General features: G+C 50.0%; 1 protein-coding gene across 5 annotated transcripts; it reads right to left on the bottom strand.

Annotated features, from left to right (window-relative positions):
• Positions 1–156: 156 nt before the first annotated feature.
• Synpo2l (synaptopodin 2 like) lies at positions 157–18086 on the bottom strand. Of its 5 annotated transcripts, none has more exons than XM_076544712.1 (5): positions 12650–12970; positions 11649–11800; positions 10741–11255; positions 6080–7610; positions 157–270 (listed from the first exon to the last, which is right to left on the bottom strand). In XM_076544712.1, the coding sequence occupies exons 1-5, from the start codon at positions 12752–12754 to the stop codon at positions 177–179; spliced, it is 2397 nt and encodes a 798-aa protein (XP_076400827.1). In that variant the 5' UTR covers positions 12755–12970; the 3' UTR covers positions 157–176. The 5 variants fall into 5 exon arrangements, with proteins under 5 accessions (XP_076400827.1, XP_076400828.1, XP_076400826.1 ...); XM_076544713.1 differs by having other exon boundaries at positions 163–249; XM_076544711.1 differs by lacking the exons at positions 157–270; positions 12650–12970 and adding an exon at positions 17888–18086 and having other exon boundaries at positions 4091–7610.
• Positions 18087–22748: the final 4662 nt, after the last annotated feature.

Genomic DNA, 22748 nt, shown 5'->3' with positions numbered 1-22748 from the left:
CTTGCTCCTTGTCCTTCTTACCTCTCCCATCACTCGGTCTCCCACACCCTCCATGGCTGCAATTCCTCTGACTTATATCCAGTCTTATGGGATTTCTGGGACTCCCGTGTCAGGGTGCTCCTAAAAGTCCTGCATTGGGAGCGTCAAGCATGCCCTACCTCCAGTGAGTTCCATGATCAGTTTGCTGGATTTCCTCCTCTTGTTAGGGGCCGGGGTTCCCGAGAGCGGCATGGTGGAGATGGATTTGACCTGGGAGGGGTGGGAAGCAGGCTTGAAGGAGAGACAGGGAATGGGAAGGATGAGTGTGTGCACCGGAGCCGTACTTCTTGCTTTCTTTCTTTCTTTTTCTTTTTGAGAGGGTTTCTCTGTGTAGCCCTGGCTGTCCTGTGTCCTGGAACTTCTCTGTAGACCAGGCTGGCCTCGAACTCACAGATCCGCCTGCCTCTGCCTCCCAAGTTGGGGTGTGCCACCACCTCCCAGCTTAGTACTCCTTAACTTGGGGTTAAGGACAAAATTTCTTCAGATCGTGTGTGTGTGTGTGTGTGTGTGTGTGTGTGTGTGTGTGTGTGTGTGTGTGTGTGTTTCTCCAGTGCTGAAGATTGAACTCAAGGCTTCATGCATGCCACGAGGATTCTCTACCACTAAGCCATGCCATCCACTTCAGGTTTTCACAGACATGTGTATTCCCCGAGAAAGTAAACTTTACTGCCTCGGGGCTTCTGTTTTCTTTGGAATCAGAACAGGAGGTTGAGCTACAGCCCTTTCCCTACCTCTCACCAGCCTCTTGTGCCCACTTTCCATAGATCCTGTGTGGGGATCAGGAGCAGGGCCGGAGCTGAGGGTTGTTTAAAAGACAACATCCCTGGCAGGGCAATGCACCCAGGTTTCTTGAGCCTGGCATGATTTAAATCTGTATTGGGATATCAGCCTACAGCTCCGGCTTCAGACTCTGGTCTCCTCCTCGGGCTTCTGTCAAGGCCAAGGGGGTAAAGAAATGCTCCACTTGTGTTGAGGAGATCCAGCCAAAACACTCTCCATAGGAAGGGGGGTTGTTGTTCTTCCAGGAGGCCAACTGGAACACGGCCTGAGAGGTCATGGGGGTGTTCCTTGCTCCCTCGGGCACTCCTATCCCAAGCTGCAGAGCTGGGGTGGAGAGGAACTGAGGGCATTTGAGCTCTGACAGATGTCAGTTCAGCAATATCATACATAGCAGTAGAGACTTGTGGGGGGACAGAAGCATAGTAATCAGATCCAGCTGTGGATGGGGAAAAGCTAGGGAAAGCTGGGAACTTCATTCTCTCCCTAACAGTCATGCAGTTTTCTATGGAGTCCTATCTCACAAGCACAGCTACACTCCACCAACCTCGTGGGGTCTCAGGCCACCCCTTCCCATCCCTCAGGTACCTCCCCACCCATCTGCATTCCCCCCCCCCCCCCCCCCGACTCCTTAGGTCCCTTTCTTTCCAACTCCGTGGCTCCAGCTGGACAGCTGGGAGCTGAGCAGAGATGAGGAGAGAGGCCACTCCCCTAGGATGAGAAATCACATTGCAGACAAGGTCAGAAGAGTGGGCTCCAGCCCCTTCAGACCACAGAGCTGCAGACTTACCAGCCGCCTCAGTTGGTGGTCAGCTCGCCCTGGGGTCCAGCGGCTGTGGAGGACTGAGCTGCTGTGACTGACTGGCGAACCTGAGCTGGGCAAGCGTAGGGCGCCACCGGCAGCAGGGGGAGGGATGGTGGTTATTAATAGAGATGATGAGCACAAGCGGCTCAAATGGCACAGGGGGACTGAGACCCTGGAACCAGTGCCTGCTCTCCTTGCCTGATGTTCAGGAAGGGGGAGGGCCTCCGAGAGTCCCCCACCAGGCTGTCTGAGTCGGGGATCAGTGGAGCAGTGGGCTTAGGGGTGCACCTCCTCTTTGCACCTTGGCCCTTAGATCCAAAGGAGCATTTCAGGAGGCAATTTAAGGCAGACGCGGAGAGGAGGCAGAGAGTAAGTGGCGGGTAAGAGTAGGTAAAGGGGCGGGCGGCGGTGGCGCACGCCTTTGATCCCAGCACTCGGGAGGCAGAGGCAGGCGGATCTCTGTGAGTTCAAGGCCAGCCTGGTCTACAGAGCAAGACCCAGGACAGGCACTAAAACTACACAGAGAAACCCTGTCTCGAAAAACCAAAAAAAAGTAGGTAAAGGGAAAAAACAAATTAAAACCAGAAAACATGATCTGTGGGCCACTCAGGGCCATCCCAGGCCAGGGCTGAAGGGACCCATGGGTGTATTGGGGGTGGGGGGATTAAAGCCCTAAGTTTGAAGATAGGATGGAAACTCCCACAGTGGGGTTGCTTTTAAGTTTCTTGACTAGGCCAGCCTTTGCTCTGAGGGTTAGAGTTGGCAGGGTGAGGGACCAGCTTGGTGGAACCCACTGCAGAGGGCGTGGTGAAGGCCTGCCTGCCTCACGCCTTTTCTTTCCTCTTAGCACAGTGGCTCTCAACCTGTGGGTCATGACCCTTCCCCAGGGGTCACATATCAGATATCCTGCATATCAGATATTTACATTGGGATTCATAACAGTAGCAAAACTACAGTTATGAAGTAGCAACAAAAATAATTTTATGGTTGGGGATTACCACAACCTGAGGAACTGTATAAGGGTTGAAGAAGCATCAGGAAGGTTGGAAACCACTGTCTCAGTAGCGGCAGTAATACCCTGAACACTTCCTCATCTTCTGCTCAGCTGCTTTTGTACCTCTTACCTTAATAGCTGTCTGAGGAACTGGCGTGTGTGTGTGTGTGTGTGTGTGTGTGTGTGTGTGTGTGTGTAGTTAGTTTAGTAAACATATAATAGTTTCCTGAGCCTGGGCATGGTGGTGCATGACTTTAATCCCAGTACTCAGGAGCCCTCAGCCAGGGCTACACAGAAAAATCTTGTCCCCCCGCCCCAAAATAAAAAGTTTATTTTTTACACATGTGTCATTGTACTTCGTTCATATCCCCCCCCCCCCATGACCATCCCTTGTTCCCACGCCTCGAAGGAAGAGGTTTTTGAAGCTTCCAGAATGCACTGGTCCCTCTGGGAGTCCCCCATCCTTCCTGACCACACCCTTCTCCCAGTCTATTCTTGTCTCGCTTAAACTGGGGGCTGACCGTCCTCCCCACACACCATAGCAGGTGGCCACTGTCTAGACCTTTTATCTTTGGTCCATTTCCTCCCAACCCAAGGAAACAGGAGGAAAAAAAACATAAATAGTGAAAGGTGACTTTTTTTTTTTTTTTTTTTTTTTTTTGGTTTTTCGAGACAGGGTTTCTCTGCGTAGCTTTACGCCTTTCCTGGAACTCACTTGGTAGCCCAGGCTGGCCTCGAACTCGCAGAGATCCGCCTGGCTCTGCCTCCCGAGTGCTGGGATTAAAGGCGTGCGCCACCACCGCCCAGCTATGAAAGGTGACTTTGTTATTACTGCTACATCCCTGTCAAACAAAATAAAACAGAACTCAAAAGCCTGAGCTCCTATGACCGAGTATCTGAAACAAGTATGTGAAGACATGCCAATTAGCCTGTGGTGCTTCAGCCCTTCTGTTGGAATTCTCAGACTGTACTTGGGAGCAGCATCTGGTTGTTGGCACAAACATGCCCCCTTCTGGTAAGCTCAGTAATGACATGTTCCTTCTCTCCTTCCTCCGGTCAGTCCCCAGATTGTCTATTCAGTCTCCACTCTCTCTATCTTCCCTGTTCCATACACCCACACCTGCCATTGCATTCCCTTTGCATGATTCCCAGACATTGTTCAGCACAGCTACTTCCTCCCGGGAGCCAGGAAACATCGGCAAAGAGCGCCTGCCTTCCCAATTACTCTCAGTTGTCCGAACTGAGCCTCACCTGCAAAGAATAAACTTCGGAAGAACAGGGAGAGGCTCAGGGTGGAGAGTGCAAGGTCGAGTGGTGAAGCTGATTGGATCAAATAAGATGATTAACAGGGCGGGTAGGATGGGAAGGCAGGAAGAAAGACAAGGAGCAGGGGTCAGATCAGCAAATGGGTTAGAGAAGACCACGAAGCCACTGGGATCGGGCGTAAAACCGGAAGAGATGACAGGAGCAGGAGATGTGGGTGTGGGCATACGTTTATTCTTGTGCACAAATCAAAGAATTGTGGCGCCCAATGCTGCAAAGGAAAAGATCCACTTCCAGGTCAAACAGCAAGCGAGGTGGCGGTCTTCAGGGAAGGAGAGTCCTTACACTTCTGGGATCAGAAATTCGGAACTAAAGCCGAGCAGGAACCAAAGCTGGGCGTCTGCGGGTGGGGTGGGACAAAAGAGACTTGGGCCAGCGTCTCCCTGCCCTTCCCAGGTAGTCAGGATAAGCTGCAGCAGCGGAAGGTCAGATTCACAGGAGGTAGCACAGCCAACTCTAACATCTGGCACACATCCTCACACCTTTGCTCTGACAAATGCACGCATCCTCCTGAGCTCAGACGGTCCCTATGCTCCCTCATAAGTAGTTGGTTTCTTGTTGGCCAACTCTGCTCTCTCCCTCTCGCCCTGCTCCCTGTTTTAGCCTCACTCTCCTCATCCACTCTGTCTCTATTCACCATCCTTCTATCTCTGGCAGTTCAGAAGAAATTTTCTGTTTTACTTGCTGGATACTGACTTGCTCAGCACAGGACCCTGGTTCCTAACTTCCTGAAATCCAAATAAACAGAATTCTTAGTGTTTTGTTTTTTTTTTTTCCAGGTCTAGCTCGTATAATGCAGACCCACGAAAATCGTCAGACTCGTTAACATCACAAGATGCTGTGCACCTGCTACAGACTATATCCTCTCGGGAGTTTTTCTGCAGGTAAACTCTTGTTCCCTGCAGGATTCCCTGGAGAGATATCTGACCCTTCCGGTAGAAGGAAAAGAACTTCCCTCTTACCTTTGCCCCCAAAAGAAGCGCACATGTATGGTTTTCTGATACCTTTCCAGAGCAGATCCTAACCACACACATTTGCAAAAGCATGGGTACACACACACACACACACACACACACACACACACACACACACGCGTATGTGAGTGAGGAATGTGGAGCGTGAAGGGGCTCAAGCACCGTTCAGTCCCTTAGTTGCTTGTAGCAGGGTGAGCTTCTTGCCTGAGATTTCAGTGGTCATTTTACAGTGTGCTTTTTGCCTAACACTCAAGTGCTGCCCACAGAGAGAAACACAAATGCAAAAACAAAAACAAAAACAAAAACAAACAAAAAAAAACCACAACAACCCAGAGACCTGCTGAGATCTCTGGGCAGAGAAATACAGAGAAGATACCAAAACAGAGATAACAGGTTAAAAAGGCAGCAGTAGGGGCCTGGGGAAACTGAAGGGGATCACTATCTCTGGCAGAGGCGACGCGGGGAGAAAAAGCCGGTAGGACAAAGCAGAAGAAACTTCTGGGACTCTAAGTTCCATTACTTGGTCCTGGGACCTATGTTCACTGGTGCCCTGCCCCAGGCCTCCACACGTGAGCCTGCAACCCTGTTCTGGTGGCTGAGAACCGGGGCCTGGCTACTTGGAAACCACAGGAGCTGGGGGTGGCAGCAAAGCTCCTGGAAGACTCCTGAGGATGGTCTGGGCTAGGGACAGGGGGTGAGGCCAGCTCCGCCCTCCAAATTGGTTCGTCCAGTGTGGTCGCCGCTCTGGGGGCAAGCACAGTGGGAGCCAAGGGTTCTGCAGTGGGCTGGGGTGCTGGAGTGGAAAACCTGCGGATCTCCTGGACTCGGGCAGTTTTGGGAGGCCCTGACGTGGGGCCAGGAGTGGAAGGAACCTCGTCAAAACAGAACATGGCGGTTTTAAGCTGGTACGGCTGATGTCGCATGAAATCCAGGGCCTTGATGCCCTGCTTGGGGGTCGCCCGAGGTCCCTGAGATTGGGCCTTATTGGGGAGAGTTCGGGCAGCTTGGGGGAAAAAAGGTGAGAGGAGTGGGTTGTAAGCAATAGGGGGTGGGGCACGGATGTTGGGTGAGTATTTCCACGATGGGGGCAGTGAGGGTGTGGGAGAAGGACTTCTAGGGTGAAGGCCAGGATTAAGGCTAGCGCCAGGTGTAGCTTCCACCACGTACCTGTCGGCACGGCTCTGCCGCTTTGCAAATAGCTCTCCGCCCCTCCCCTGCAGCCTTGGGAGCTCAGGGATCCCAGCTACAGCGGTGGACCCATTCACTAGCCCATCAAGGAGCCCTCGAGAAGAGGGCTTAGGAGCCACAGGGGGCGGAGTCTTAGGAGTTGTTGGGGGTGGGGTTTTGGGAGCCATTGGAGGCGGGCTTTTCGGTGTCACTTGAGACAAGGTCTTGTAACTCCTGCCCCCTAGTGGCTGCATGAAGTTACAGGCTTCAGCTCCAAGGCTTAAAGCGTCCTCCTCCGGACCAGATTCCGCACCACCCGCCCGAGGCTTTTCATCCAGGTTCTGCACCAGCGATAGGAGCTCGGGGTTGGGCGAGTTCTTCGTCTCTTCCTTTCCAGGGCGGAACATCTGCTTCCGAGTGCCCCGGCGCCGGGCCTCCTGCAGGATGCCAGTGCGGGCAGCTGGTACAGAGATGCGCTGCTCCCGAGCGCTGGCAGATTCGGGGGCCGCGGGGCCGGGCGCCTCCGGGCGCACAGAGCTTCTCAGGGGCGCCGACAAGAAGATGGAAGCGGTGGAGGTCATGGCAGCCGCGCTAGGAGGAGCGGGAGACTCTGGGGCGCCTCCTGGGGTCACGGGCCGGCTCGGGGCTGGGATGTACAGGGAGCTGGTAGCGGTTACGGGACCGGAGGAGCGTGGGCTGCTGGGAGCTCCGGAGACTGGCGTGTGGCCGGGCGTGGGGAAGCTGGGTGGAGGGGTGGGTCCCTGCAGAGGGGCTGCGAAGGGGCACGGGGCGGGGCTGGTGGCTCTCAGGCCTTCATTTACCTTCTTAGGGGCTAAGGGCCGGAAAATCACTGAAGTGGTACCTGACCTTTGTCCTTGTAAACCTGGGGTAAAAGGCCTCGCTGACCTGTTGAAGATACTTGGCGCTGGGCTGGGGGCTCCGCCATCCGGGAAGAAGGGGCTAGGGCTGGCTGCAGGGGCCGGCAAAGGGCTGAGTGGGAGCACCGCTGCCTCTGGGGGAGCACTCTGAGCTCGAGGTGGGGACTGCAGCCCCTGCCCATTTAGCACGGCTGCTGGGCCCACCTGAGCCAGCTCCTGGGTACTGGAGGCTGCCCGCTGGCGCTGCTGTTCAAAGAGCTGAACCCCTCGCCCAGAGACCTCGCTCAACTGCCCTCCCAGCCCGGAGCTCTGACTCTCGGTTGTTCCTGAGCCAGCCCTGGCCAGCTCCATGTCCAGATAAGGGCTGTCCCAGTCAGACTGATTGGTAAGGCTGCGGGCGTCCGAGAAAGCCTCTTCGTCCAGCTCCGACTCACTCGTTGGGGGGATGCCGTCCTCCTCCTCTGTTCCTGTTCCAGCGGCAGCCCCGAAACTCACTAGAGTGTACTTCTTGGCTCTCTGCCGCCGTTTCTTAAACATAAGCACCCCCTTAGAGTGGGGGTTGGGGGCCGCTGTCAGCAGGGATGCGATGGTCCGGCATTTGGTTTTGGCCTCCTTCACACTCTTCTCTTGGAGGCTTTCTGCACGTTGCAGTTCTGAGGAGATCAAGAGGTAGATTGGTCAGGGGGCTTCACCGCCTATTCAACCCTGTTCCCCAAAGCTCTTACCTCTGACTTAGAGACAGAGCGGAGGGGGTGGGGGGAGGTGAAGCCAAGGACAGGGACACGGCCACACCACGGCTCTCTGTACCCTCTGTTGCACTTGTATTTTCCAGGAGATGGGCCTTAGTCACACACACGTTCTTCACCTGCCTCCCATTCCTGTCTGGCAGGGGAGTGGGGGAGGTGTTATTCTAAGGCAGGCAGGACCCATCCCAGAGAGAGAAAAGACAAGAAGGAACACTTTTCTCCTCACACCTCTGACCACTATAACCTGATCACACAGACTTTCTTTTTGTGTGTGACAGGGTCTCTCTACATAGCCCTGGCTGTCCTGGAACTCACCATGTAGACCAGGTTGGCCTCGGACTCACAGAGCCCCAGCTGCTGCTGCCTCCCAAGTGCTGGGATTAAAGGTGTGCACCTCCATGCCCGTCCCAGCACACAGATTCTTAGCGTGAAGCTCTTCATTCACAGTTCCGCCCACCAAGTTGTTCACATCATAAACACTCCTAGAAATACCACCCACCCCCACCCCCACCCCCGCCACCATGTTAACGTCAGTCTCCTGAGAACCTGCTATAGGGCACATTTTCTCTGCTGTGCTTTTCGTACTCACAATTGCCCCAGCTTACATACGCATCAGCTCACATACCCTTATGCCCTCATACAACACAGAGTCGTCAAACACAGCTATATACCTACATGTGCCAGGTAGCCCTTCCCAGAGTCTTCCCCGTGGAGACTCTGGTAAAGAGTAGACAGGAGCTGAGAACTGATCTTGGCCTTCCCAACTGCTAGAACACTCCTTTGTGCTTCATGCCTCTACTCCTCACATCCCGGGATAATCTGGGATCCAAGTTGCAGGAAAAGCCAGAGTGCTGCTCTCCGAGGCAACCTCCTACATCTTTAGGGGATTTCAGGATCCCCTTTCTCACAGGTTGGTGCTGGCTCTGGGGTAGACGGCTTTGGGGGCTGTTCCCACTCCTCTTTGCCCAGCCTCCCAAGTAGAGAACTCAAAAGAGCAGCAGCACACCATTGGGTGGGCAGGAGAAGGTCTGTGCTGAAGAACCAGGGCAGGACTTCATACGCCATGTGGGGCCTGAGGAGGCGGGGCCAGGAAGTAGGACAGGCTGCCCTGCTCTCGACCCCGCCCTGGACATGGATACTTTCCGCGATCCCCAGTTCCTCCTGGAAAATTCTTGACATTCCATCTACTTTTCCTCTCAAGATACCAAGCTGCTTTCTAATTAGGGCCTCATTCCTCTGGCCCCCACGTGTATAACACAGAATAGTACTATGCACGAGAGAACAGACATGGGAGTCAGACGTTAGTTCTGGGAGAATTACTTCACCTCAGCCATTTACTTCCCTTGCCTGGAAAAGAGGAGGCTAGTGGCTACCTCTCCATAAGAGAACTCTGAGCACAGTGAGATCAGAAACCGCACTTAACACACTGCTGCCAAGGCCCATGTGAGCGACCACGATGCTCTCCTGGTGTAAGCTTCTCCCGCACAACAACATGGCCTTATTCTTCCGTATCTTCTGGATTTGCACATACATGTCTTCATGTAGTCATAGTGCACTCCCACTTCTCACTCTTTTCCTACGAGCTTACCACAGCTCATGTGGTCATTAACCCCCGGCCATGTGCGCTTAGCATCAACCCGTTCTGAGAAAGGGGTGGTGACCCTTTCCCGAGAGAATGAGGGAGAGGACGAGAGACTATAGCCATTCCCAAAGACCACCCTTCTACACTGTAGACACTGCCCTCCGCTCTCGCCCCCAGCATTCCCTTGAGTGGGAGAGGGTCCTACCTGCATAGAATGGGTCTTGGAGCTCAGGAGCTGGGGCTCTGTCACAGCTGGCTTGGCTGAGGGACTCTTGGATGATGGGCTCGATGGCCTCCATGCCGAGAAAGGCAGTGTTGGCTGGAGCAGGACCAGCTTGAGCCTCCCCCAAGGCCTTTTAAAGCCCCTTTGTCTTGTCCCCAGAGCTGGCAGCTGGATGAGCTCACTGAGCTGTTTTTAGAACCTGTCCCCCTCCCTCCTTGCCCTGTCCCACAACTCCTGGTGTGACAGACACGGGCACCTGCCTCCCCTTCCCCTCGCCCCACCCCCTCTGGACTGTGCGGTCTGCTTGGCTAAAAATAAGCCTGAGCCACTAAATAGAATCTTGCCTGGCATGATGGGAAGGGAGGGGGCGCTAAAATGAGACTGGGGGATAAGGATGGGATCTTGAACATGCATCTGGAATTTCTTTGTAGGAGGATCTGGGACAACCCTTAGGATACCAGACTTTTAGCCTCTATGCAAATTCAAAGACATAAAACCCCTTGGAGGGGGGATCGGAATGGTGGAAGAGAGGAAGACCAGCTAGAGAGAGCGGATCCTGAGATTTCAGAAGTGGCAAAAAAGAAGTCTGTGGGTGCGGACTGGGAGGCCTGGGACAGAGAGAGGCTTCACCGCGTCCCAGTCTGTAGCTCACGTCAAGATAGCAAAAACCTGCTTCAAATGGGCCTGGCCTCTTTTGCCCAGGCCTACATTCTTCCCTGAGCTAAAAAAAAAAAAAAAAAAAAAGCCAAAGGTCCTTCCCCAGCTTTCTAGCAGTCTCAGGACTACCCCTAGCATCTTGTTAGTCCCCAGGAATCCCAAAGGAACCCCCAAGTGTCAAAAGTAGCATCCATACTGCGCCTACAATTAACACTGTGAAAAGCCCCTGTAGCCTCAGCCTGCTTTCAGGTACTCTCTCTCTCCCTGGAATCTCCTTTCTCCTCCCTCCATCCTGACATCCAGCCAAACCACCACCACCCAACACTTCAGGTCCCCTCCCCACACCCCTCTATTGTCTGTTCTTCGTTTGAATCGAGCCATTGAGCCATATAAGATAATAGTTATAACTAAGGTAACCAGGGACCCTGAGTAAAAATCAATCTCTCCTTCATGACTCTTTTCAACTTGTCCCCAAGACTGTTTCCAGGGAACATGAGGTAGGTAGGATGTGTGGATGCAAAGGCGCAGATTAGGACTCAGATCCTGATTGAGAACAAAAGGATTCAGGCACTCACTGGCTTGCTTGGCCTTCTGGGTGTAGGTGGTAGTAAGATCTTCTCCCACCGGGTGGGGGACAGGGCCCACCATAGGGATGAGATGAGGACCGGGCCGCAGTGGACCATGGGGTAACAGAAGTGCTTCTGCTGCCGGTGGCTGGAGAGCTGCTCCTTCCTCCCACGATGGGGAGCTCACGCGGCTGTCGCCCTGGCTGAGAGAGCCGGTTTTAGCAGGTGCTGGTTCTGCGGGACTGTCGGACAGGTACACCTCATCAGGTGGGGCTCCTGGGAGGGCGGGCCTTGTGGGACCTCGGCGTCGGGTTCGGCGGGGCTTCTCCTGCGTAGCAGGGCCGTCGACATCACTGTCTGTCTCTCCATAGTAAGCTTCGCTGTCAGGAGGTGAACGGAGGCTCCCAGGCTGAAGAGCCTGGGGAGCAGGAGCACCTGGGGGCTCAGGACTCATGGGAGATAGGGGTGACAGCATCTGAAGCTCCCCTGGAGACGGAGATCTCACAGACCCTTCCTCTGCTACCCTGGATGGAAAAGATGACAGGATTTGAAAGAGGGACTAATGGCTACGGACTAACAGCTCTGGAGGGGATCTGGAGGGGAAGAACGGGGCAAGGCAGTGGAGAGAGGAGACGGGCATACGGTTGGAATAGGTGGGCTAGGAAGAGCGGGATCTGAAGGCTTTGAGAAAGATGTGATAAGGAGACAGGCCAAGGACTGAAGTCCTCACTCCTTCAAATACCTGCTCAACACCCCATCCCTCAGTTACAGATACATTCCACTGGGAGGTATATACAGACATTCTCCAGCAGAGAAAATAACTAGAAACGGGTACTTGTTAGTTACTGAAGCCCTAGAGCAACGAGACAGGCAGGAAGAGACCAAAGCTAGAGAAAAAGGAGGGGAGGACCCCGTACCTCCTCACAGTAAGGACAAGCTGATGCCCCGAGGCATCGATGAGGGTCATGGCACTGGCATGGGAGAAGTTGGTGCAAGAAACTCCATTGATCGCCAAGAGCTGGTCCCTCTCTCGGAGTCCTGCTCTTCCAGCCTGGCTCCGTCTTCGGATCTGAGATGTTGAAGAAGAGATTGTGGATCATGGAGCGCTCCAGTGGGAATGGAATGGAAGAACAAAAAGGACCCATGTAAGAGGGTTTGCTGTTGTTGTAGTATAGGGTAAAGAGGATAGGGAGATGTCTAGAGGCATTCTGGGAGACGGTGACACAGGGCTGTCATTTATTGAGTTCTCACTGCACGGTAGACACTGCGTTGTATGAAATATTGGCACGTAATTCTTAGAATGGTTTACAGACTTGGTGCTGTCATTACCCACATTCCAGCCCAGAAGACTAAGTCTGTGGGGTGAAACCAAAAGGATAATGACTTCATCAGCAAGTCTAGCACCTAATCTTGCCTAGTAGGAAAATGGATATGACTTAGGCAGAGAGGAGCATTGAAGGCAGGGTAGGATAGGGCAGGGCAGGGCAGGGCAGGGCAGGGCAGGGCAGGGCAGAGCTGGGCTGGGTGAGACTGACTGCCTTAGCTTGTCCCACATCCATTAGTCAGAGAAATTAGAACCTTCCCTACATTCCTGGAGTTTGGAGTGGAGAAGCTCACAGGCATAGGGGAGCAAATGCTGGATGACCAGACTCAGCCTCTTCTCCCACAGTGCTGAAGCAGGCCTTTCCTTTTGCACTGCTCCCTGAAACCAGAATTGGCTTTGCTAATAGTCTCCAGGAGCTTGTGGTCCGAGTCTGCTCCCCGATAGCCTGAGCATGCTTACCTGCCCACCACCACCTCTTCTTCACATCCTCCCGCTCTGCCCACCCCCAGGGCCCAGAAGGCCACCACATGGCTCTTCCCAAGTTCCCTTGGGTTCCCTTCTCTATGAAACATCATTCAAGGGGCTCTCCCTTACCTTAGATACCTGTAAAGGTTTCTTCTGTTCAGCCCCTCCCTGAAGCCGGAAGCCCCAGGGGGCTCCCCCTGCTAACGTGACCTTCACCTCCTCCTCAGCACCCATTGCACAGCTTGGCCTGTGGCCCCCAAAGTTTGGACAGTGTCCCTGAGAGAGAGGTTGAGGTGCTGGTACCCCGTCCGGCCTGCCTGTCTGGCTGTCCTGCTCCTGCCGACCCAGGCCTCCCCGCTGCACCACACACCATAGGCAGGCAACTTGGGCCTGGGATCAGTACAGTCCGGTACACATGTCCTGTCAATCACGGCTTGCTTAAAATAGTTGCCGGCTGCACTCTTCTTCCCCCCGCCCCCCAGCTATGTTACCCCTAGAACTAATTATAGTACAAACTTCTGCCCTCCATGTCCTCCCTTCTCCTGCACAAGCCTTTTAGGCAGGACTCAGTATCAGATCGCTGGGTTTTTAACTGAGTATGATCTTTCGGGCAACATGCCTTCCCCCAAAGCCCACAGTAAGAGCAACAACGGCTTCAACCCCAGAGTCGGCAAGAAATGACGGGGTCTGCTCCACAAACTCCTCAGGGCAGAGTGCCGCTTTGCTGTTTGAACTTACTGTTTATTGAACCCGAACCTGTTTGTGCGCTGCACAGCATGCTAGTCATGGAAAGAATGACTTCTGTGAAAGAGTAAGAGTTTAATCCCAGCACTTGGGAGGCAGAAGCAGAAGGATCTCTGTGAGTTCAAGGCCAGCCTGGCCTACAGAGGTAGTTCCAGGATAAGGCTCCAAAAGCTACACAGAGAAACCCTGTCTCAAACAAAACAAAACAAAAAAGAGTTTATGTTAATATTCTGATCTGCTCCTTGAAATCCCACCCCTTGGCACCGCCCTCTGTCCTGATGTAAAAGCCTCATTCTAAGGAAAAACTCCCCTCTTCCTCTGTCTTCTGCTTCTCCTCCCACAAGGTGTGCACCCCGACTTGCTCTCTCTGTCTGTCTGTCTGTCTGTCTGTCTGTCTGTTTCTGTCTCTCTCTGTCCTTTCTCTTCATATCTCTATTACAATAAACTCTCCACGTGGATGCAGCATCTGGGTTGTGAATTACTGGCCACTGCCGCCTGCATGGCATGCATCTGACCAGCACGTTTCCCTGCATGCTCAGGATAACTTCAGGGGTTCCCCCATGCAATAATTCATGACATTGGCACCCAACGTCGCCAGGCAATCCCACTGCTTTCTGCTGCATGCCAGCAGTCTGATAGGCTCTGGGATCCTGTGCCACCTGCCATTCATTTTTCAGGCTGGAGCACCTTCAGGGACTCTTCACTCTACTGGACTGGTAAGAGTCCTCCCTTCCCTTCTGGTCATTTTCCCACAGGTGAGGATTTGTCTCATTTTGCTCGCCAGTACCGTGTGTCTTTTGGGCTCTAAGGCCCTCGGCTCTGTCCCTGTGTGACGGCATACCGAGACACTTGTGCCCACACAGTTCCATGGCCCCATAGCCTTTGTGATGACGGTCCATTGGCTATCTCATGCTGTTATCATTGGCTCGCTCCATGCCGCAGCCTGGGGGGGTGGTCCCTCTCTCCCGCCTGGCTGCACTGTTACTTCTCCATCTTTCTTTCACAAAGTCTATTTCCTATGTGCGAATGGAAATGTATGATTGATACAGCCATCTATATTTCTTTCTGACTGATTTTTAAATGATTCAATTTATCTGTTCCTTATCTGCTCAGTTTATTTTGGGGAAAAAAACAAACAAACCCACACATGGTCAGGCGCCATATTTGATAGGAGTGATCACGTGATCAGGCAGTGCCATCTTAAATAAGGGCAACCACATGGTCTAGCCTCCATCTTGGCTAGGTCAAAACAGTCAGGCCATATGACCTCACCGCCATCTTTCCTAGGGACAGAATGGGTGGGGCGCCTGGCACTCGCGCCGTCCTGTATGGAGGAAGGTTAGGGGATCACCTCCCGCTGCTGCCCATTGTTTCGCCATTGTTCTACAGGCTGAGGAAAAGTCCTCCAGCCGTGGCCTGGCTTTCCCCAGCTGCCTCTCTCAGGCTCCAGCTGCCGTCTGGGCTGGGCAGGAGTCCAGTCCTGCCGCACTCATGTGGGTGGGGCCCGGAGACATATGCGCTCCCCATGGGGCATCAGCAGAACCACATGCAGGTGGTATCATTATATTAAGATTTTAAATTTCAGATTTTAACATTAATACAATTCTGATACACTTTGGGTCACAAGCTCAGGATTTTAAATTTTCCTTGGGTACTCACTACCTGCTTTTCCACAATTTGGATTTCAGTACTGATTGGTAATACTAATTTATCTAAAACTTTGATTTTTTTCTCATTTGTCTATTCCTGAGGATGATATTTCTCTCCCTTCTGGTCTCCCTTTCCCAAACACTAAGACCATGGGCCAAAAGGTTCCAAATAAACTCATAAATTGTTTTTGTTTGTTTTTTGTTTTTCCGAGACTGGGTTTCTCTGTGTAGCTTTGCGCCTTTCCTGGGACTCACTTAGTAGCCCAGGATGGGCTCACAGAGATCTGCCTGGCTCTGCCTCCCGAGTGCTGGGATTAAAGGCGTGCGCCACCACCGCCCAGCTAAATTCATGAATTTTAACTCCCATCTCTAGTCTATATCTCAGCAGGCCGGCAGAAACATCGAAGCAGCAGTGTGGACCACAACCTGCATCGCTTTCCCTGCTACGGATGTCATCAGAGATTCTTGTCTGTGTGATGTGGACCCCAGCCCAGCCAAACATCATTGTTCCCTGCCTCTACAGCCAGGTCAGATGACCACGTGCCTGGGTTCCCTCCTTACCTTTAACTAGCCAGAGTCCTCCTGACCATCTACACCCTGTTTCAGCTTGAAGCAGCTATGGAGAATTCATCGTCCTGTGCTCCCTGTTCCCAGGACAGGCTGGAGGGCTGAGTTAGGGATGGAAACCCTGGCACAGAGTCCACCAAGAGGGTCCTTTTCCTTTTCTCAGAGTTGGGCTGCACCCCGACTCACAAGCCCCTTTCTCCTGTTCTCATTCAGCCTTGGGATCTTTCCCTGTCACTCTTCTTTGTCTTCCCAGGAGACAGCTTAAGAAATTGTTATTTCTATATAAGTCATCCAGGATTATAATCTGGCTGTACTCAAAGATCAGAACTACAGCTACAGGGCCTTAAAAATGGTAACAGATTCAGATATCACTGCCAACAGTTTAAAGAATGTCTCTCCTTACTCAAAGTCTATTCAGGCTTAGGAATGTGAGCCTCCCTGTCCTTGCTAACGTCATTAAGCTGTAACTAACTGGAAAACCTGTATATTCAGATTTAAGTCATATATATGCTCGCAAAGTTATAAATATATCTATCAGATGTTGTTCCCCCAGTCCTCAAACACATGTAGAGATCTGAGAATATGGCATTTAATATAAAAGCTTTTTATAAGCTGGGCGGTGGTGGCACACGCCTTTAATCCCAGCACTCAGGAGGCAGAGGCAGGCAGATCTCTGTGAATTCGAGGCCAGCCTGGTCTACAGAGCAAGATCCAGGACAGGCACCAAAGCTACACAGAGAAACCCTGTCTCAAAAAACCTGTATCTCCTCCAAGAAGACAGATGGCCTCAGAAGAACTTCCACCCAGAAGCTTATGGCAATGCTGGCCATGCAGCACAAAACTGAGATCCTGTCCAGACTGCGAATAAGTAGAACAACAGAGCACCAATTACCCTATACTGCAAAGTCAAGATGGGTCAGTTTCCAAATTTCTACTCCACAGGAAAAAATCTGTCAGATCAACTGAACAAGTGTTGCCTTTGGGGCTATTGTCTCCTGCCCCAGTGACCATGGAGAGATTTGGGATTGCTGCCTAGGTAGCTGGAAAGCTGTCTTACTCCTTAAATTTATCCTTCTCAGATCTGACAATGTTTGATGACTACGGTATCAGTTTAACAGCCCCAGTCCCAAGATTTTATATATATGTTCTTCAATTACAGATATGCCTCATTCACAGACTTCATGGTTCAGGATAGACTGGTTTCAGATATAACCCCAGAGGTTCAAAGTTTTAAAACTGATAAATGCAGCTTTGATAAACTGATAGAACATTGACTACAAAGAGTTCTTAAGAGTCCTCAAATGGATTTTTAACCCTTTTGCCTTGATGTAAATCTATTCCAGCTCTCTTACAGATACCTACAGGCTCCTGGGAAAAGTTCTGCTACTGCATCAAGAAATCTGGTCTGATAAAAACTAACACTCTCCAGAGCCCATTTCTGACCCCACCTATTTTTTGAGCATATTTTGCAGATTCATTGTTCCTGCCCGACCACCATAGAAATAGCAGATGCCATGGCTTCTCTACCCCTGATTTGGAATGCCATTCCTCCCAGGCTCCTGGAACACCACTGCTGCAACCTGCTCTCTCAGCTCCCTCAAGGAACATTCCTGAGATTTTTCCACCATGTGTGACTCCCACTTCACCCATTGTCAGCTTGAAGCATTCTCGGGAATTCAGCGCCTTTGTTCCCCCACTTACTCCCATAACTCACCTCTTTTTATGATCATCAGAATGGAGAAATGTTAATATTCTGACCCGCCCCTTGAAATCCCACCCCTTGGTGCCACCCTGCGTCCTGATGTAAAAACCTCATTCTAAGGAAGAACTCCGCCCCTTTCTCTCTCTCTTCCGTTTCTCTTCCCATGAGGTGTGCACCCTTGACCTCTCTCTCTTTCCTTCTCTTCTCCCCTTTCCCTGTCCTTCCCTTCATCTCTCTATTGTAACAAACTCTTCACGTGGATGCAGCATCTGGGTTGTGAATTCCTGGCTGCCGCTGCCGCCACCGCCATGCCTGCATGGCATGCATCTGCCCAGCATGTTTTCCTGCATCCGCAGGATACCCTCGGAGGTGCCCCCATGCAATAATTCATAGTGGCCAGATCCGAGGACATGACAGAACTAAGCTTCAAACCTTCCTCCAGAGGGGACAGTTAAGGAATATGTATAAGATAAAGACACCTGTTAGCTGGCTCAGCTTTTCCAGCCTGACACCTGACCTGACTTCTATCCCTGGGACCCATATGGCATGGTTGAAAGAAGAAACTGACTCCAAAAGTTGTCCTCTGACCTCCACGTGTACATTGGGCATTTGAAAAACAGCAGCAGGATGGTCTAAGGTTGGGGAAAGGTGATTGGTGGTGATGTGATGGTGGTCATGGGCGCTCTGCACAAAGACAAGTCTTACATTTTCCCCCTGTGATAGGAGGGATTGAATCAGGCTTTGTGCACGGTATGAGAAAGCTGGAGTTCTGAGCTGTATCCCCAGCTTTCATAGTTCTCCGTTGGATACATGCATGTTTGGATCTCTGACATCAAGCTGTCACTCATCAGGCATTTGCAGAGGCCCAAGTGAAGAGTCAGTTTTTTCAATAATGCAGCCTTCAAGTCCCTGAAGGGGAATAACAACTGTTATTATCATGACCCCCATATCAGAGTGTTTTCAATAGCAAGGCTATCGAGAGACTGATCACACACTGCTCAGCTGTGCGATTTCAAAAATTAATGATTTTGGGCCAGTGAGAAGGCTCAGTGGGTAAAAATGCTTCCTGTGCAAGCCTGACAACCTGAGTTTGATCCCTGGAACCAGAGTGGAAGGAGAAAACCGACTCCTGTAAGTTGTCCTCTGGCCTTCATACCTGTGCAGTGGCAGAAGTGTGTCTACACTCTTGCTCACATCTCACACAATAATACATTTTTAAATTTGTGACATTTAAAGTCAACTAAAATCAAGTCATTAAAAGTAAGTGATTCAAGGAGGCTAATGCAAACTGTCATTTTTCATTACTATTAATCATTATGGAAATCTGTCTTATCCACTACAGGACTGTGTACTGTGTGGAGGAATTCTGCTCAGCTCTGATTCAGTTGTTTTGCTACCTCTTCCTTAAAGTCTTTCTCTGACCATCTCCCAGCTTCTCCCCTATAGAATTAATCCTTCCTCGGGTGACATAGATATTTTGTGCACACTTCCATTTTTTATTGGATTGTGTAGATTCTTTATATGCCTCCTAGACCATTAAAAAGTTGGAGGCAAGGAATGTGTGCTGATGTAGTCCACAAGTTGATTTTTTGTTTTGTTTTTCTTTTGAGGCAGAGTCTCATGTAACCCAGACTGGACTCTGAACTCCTGATCTTCCTGCCTCCACCTCCCAAGTCACAAGTTGCACTTTATTATATTCTGTATCTCAAGTTGTTAGTAAATGTTTGCTGAACTAAATTACTATTACAATACAAAGGGGGGCGGTCATGGAACATGGTCACAGAGGTATGTGTGTAGACAAGAACTGTTGATATTAATTAAATCTCTAACTTCTTTATAGGTTTCCATTGCACAAATGTGTCCCACATTATGAAGCCTCTTTCTGTTACAAAACATAACATCATCATGTTGTAACTGATTAACAATGCATAGGGCTTGTGCAATGGCTGTTTTGCTGGTGTGATAAAAGCTATTTCTTTTGTTTATGATATAGTTATAAAAATAAGAATTTAGAGTTAGAAGAACAATATTTGAGTTTTTGTTAATCTACTGTGTATCAGTATTTTACCACTATCAGTTAAAAAAATGCTTCTAGATATCCCTTCATTGACTACTCAGATATTTATTTTATTATTTTTAAATTATGTGTCTGTGTGTGGGTATGTGCATGTGAGTTCCAGTGAGGTGAGAAGAAGGTATCAAATGCCCTGATATTGGAGTTATAGGTTGTAAGTGTCCAGTGTAGGTCCTAGGAACCAAACTCAGGTCCTTTGCAAGAGCAGCAAGCGTTCTTAACTACTGAACCATCTCTTCAGTCTCTTATTTTTATTTATTTATTTATTTATTTTAAGATGTATTTATTATGTATACAGTGTTCTGCCTGCATGGCAAAAGAGGGCGCCAGATCTCATTACAGATGGCTGTGAGCCTCCATGTGGTTGCTGGGAATTGAACTTAGGACCTCTGGAAGAACAACAGTGCTCTTTTTTTTTTTTTTAAAGATTTATTTATTTATTTATTTATTTATTTATTTATTTATTTATTTATTTATTTATTATGTATATAGTGTTCTGTCTGCATGTATGTCTGCACACCAGAAGAGGGCACCAGATCTCATTATAGATGGTTGTGAGCCACCATGTAGTTGCTGGGAATTGAACTCAGGACCTCTGGAAGAGCAGTCAGTGTTCTTAACCTCTGAGACATCTCTCCAGCCCTAGTTAGTTATTTTTAACAATTAATCTTTTATTTTTATTATACTTATCAATATTTTACAGAACTAAGAGTTACTGAAATTACATATCTTCTGATTCCTTTCATTGTATTACTATTATTATTATTTTTTTGGGGGGTTGAGACAGGGTTTCTCTGTGTAGTTTTGGTGCCTGTACTGGATTTCCCTCTGTAGACCAGGCTGGCCTTGAATTCACAGAGATCCGACTGGCTCTGCCTCCTGAGTGCTGGGTTTAAAGGCGTGTGCCACCACCACCTGGCCTCATTGTATTATTTTTATTTATGTTATGTTATGATATGGTGTGTGTGTGTGTGTGTGTGTGTGTGTGTGTGTGTGTTTCAAGATTTATTTATTTATTATGTATACAGAAGAAGGCACCAGATCTCATTACAGATGGCTGTGAGCCACCATGTGGTTGCTGGGAACTGAACTCAGGACCTCTGGAAGAGCAGTCGGTGCTCTTAACCTCTGAGCCATCTCTCTAGCCCTATGTGTGTGTTTTAATGAATGTGTGTGTGTGTGTGTGTGTGTGTGTGTGTGTGTGTTAATGAATACATTTAAAGTTTCCATTACTCAGGAGACTGAGGCAAAACAATTACCTGGGCACAGAAGGTCAAGACCTGGCCTGGACAACATAATAAGAAACTATCTTAAAAAAAAAAGTTAGCAGGGCAGTGGTGGTACACAACTTTAATCCCAGCACTTGGGAGGCAGAGGCAGGCGGATCTCTGTGAGTTCAAGGCCAGCCTGGGCTACAGAGTGAGTTCCAGGAAAGGCTCCAAAGCTACACAGAGAAACCCTGTCTCAAAAAATGTAAAAGGAAAAGTTAAGTACTACCTACATGCTAGCCATTGTGCTATACCAGTGTCATATCAATACTCAGTGCATTTCAGGATCACCCAGAAAACTTTGACAGCAATGGGTTCCCTAAAATAAGCCCCCCACACCACCCCCACCCCCTCAGCAATGGGTTCCCTAAAATAAGCCCCCCACACCACCCCCCAACCCCCTCAGCTTTAGGGACTTCATTGGTCTACTACCAGGCAGTGGTTTAGTACATTCTGGGGGAGCAAGCACCCTATATTGAGCTCCATCCACACCGACAGCCTCTCCTCTTTATTCAATTGTGGTTTTGTGACAAGGTCTCACTACACTGCACAGGCTAGCCTTGAACTTTTTTTTGAGATTGGGTCTTAGGTAACCCAACCTGGCCTTGAACTTGTTATAAAGAGTGCTTGAAGTTCTGATCCTCCTGCCTCAGCCTCTAGAATGCTGGAATTACAGGCATGTGCCACTATGTCCAGTCAGCACCAATATTTTTTGTTTTGTTTCAGCAGTAACATTCTTAAGAGCAATCCAGCCCATTCTAAGTGCAAAGTTGAGACAGAAAAATTTAAAATGCAGAAGCCGGGCGGTGGTGGCGCACGCCTTTAATCCCAGCACTTGGGAGGCAGACCCAGGCGGATCACTGTGAGTTCAAGGCCAGTCTGGTCTCCAAAGCGAGTTCCAGGAAAGGCGCAAAAGCTACACAGAGAAACTCTGTCTCGAAAAAACAACAAAACAAAACAAAACAAAAAAAATTTAAAATGCAGGGCTGGAGAGATGGCTCAGCAATTAAGAGCATTGGCTGTTCTTCCAGATAACCAAGGTTCAATTCCCAGCACCCACATGGTAGTTCATAACTGTCTTTAACTCCAGTTCCAGGGGATCCCACACCCTCACACAGACATACATGTATGCAAAACACCAATGCACATGTAATTAAGAAATATTTTTAAAAAGAAAATTAAAAAATGCAACTTATAGTCTTTTTTTTTTTTTTTTTTTTGGTTTTTCGAGACAGGGTTTCTCTGTGTAGCTTTGCGCCTTTTCCTGGAACTCACTTGGTAGCCCAGGCTGGCCTCGAACTCACAGAGATCCGCCTGGCTCTGCCTCCCGAGTGCTGGGATTAAAGGCGTGCGCCACCACCGCCCGGCGCAACTTATAGTCTTGATCTTTTTTTTTTTTGGGGGGGGGGGTCCGGAGCTGAGGACCAAACCCAGGGCCTTGCGCTTGCTAAGCAAGTGCTCTACCACTGAGCTAAATCTCCTAACCTACTAACCCATAGTCTTGATCCTCAAGCTTATGAATCTTAGCTCTTACTAGGAGTGTGTAACTTTAAGCAAGACAGGTTATATCTACTTCCTTATGGTGAAATGAAAGATAAATGGGGAAAATCATGTAAGTGCTAAACTAGGGTGAACTCAGCCTTGAGCAGGTGCTCAACAAATGTTAGTTGCATTTTGGCAAATTATTAAACTAGACAAATGTCAGTCAGCAAGAGAATCATCCAGGAGGGAGGCATCTGTCAAGCTTAGTGTCAGGGACTCGGGGACTACTGTTGCTGAGCCCCGTCTCCAAAACTGAACTACACCTAGGTGGATTAGAAATATACATTTCTAGTCAGGTTTGGTGGCATACGCCTTTAATCCTAGCACTCTGGGGGCATAGGCAGAAGGACCTCTGTGAGTTCAAGGCCAGCTGGACCCACACAATGAATTCTAGGCCAGAAGTGCTATGCAGTAAGTTCCCAGAGAGAGAGAGAGAGAGAGAGAGAGAGAGAGAGAGAGAGAGAGAGAGAGAAAGAAAGAAAGAAAGAAAGAAAGAAAGAAAGAAAGAAAGAAAGAAAGAAAGAAAGAAAGAAAAAAAGGAGAGAAAGATAATAAGAGAATAGCTGGGCAGTGGTGGTGCACACCTTTATCCCAGCACTGGGGAGGTAGACAGATCTCTGAGTTCCAGGCCAGCCTGGTTTACAAAGCAAGTTCCAGGACAGCCAGGGCTACACAGAGAAGC

The sequence above is a fragment of the Peromyscus maniculatus genome, chromosome 9 (assembly GCF_049852395.1).
Source record: "Peromyscus maniculatus bairdii isolate BWxNUB_F1_BW_parent chromosome 9, HU_Pman_BW_mat_3.1, whole genome shotgun sequence".
NCBI classification, from domain to species: Eukaryota; Metazoa; Chordata; class Mammalia; order Rodentia; family Cricetidae; genus Peromyscus; species Peromyscus maniculatus.
The sequence above is the reverse complement of the archived record's forward strand: the minus strand, read 5'-3'. Positions and strand labels throughout refer to the sequence as shown.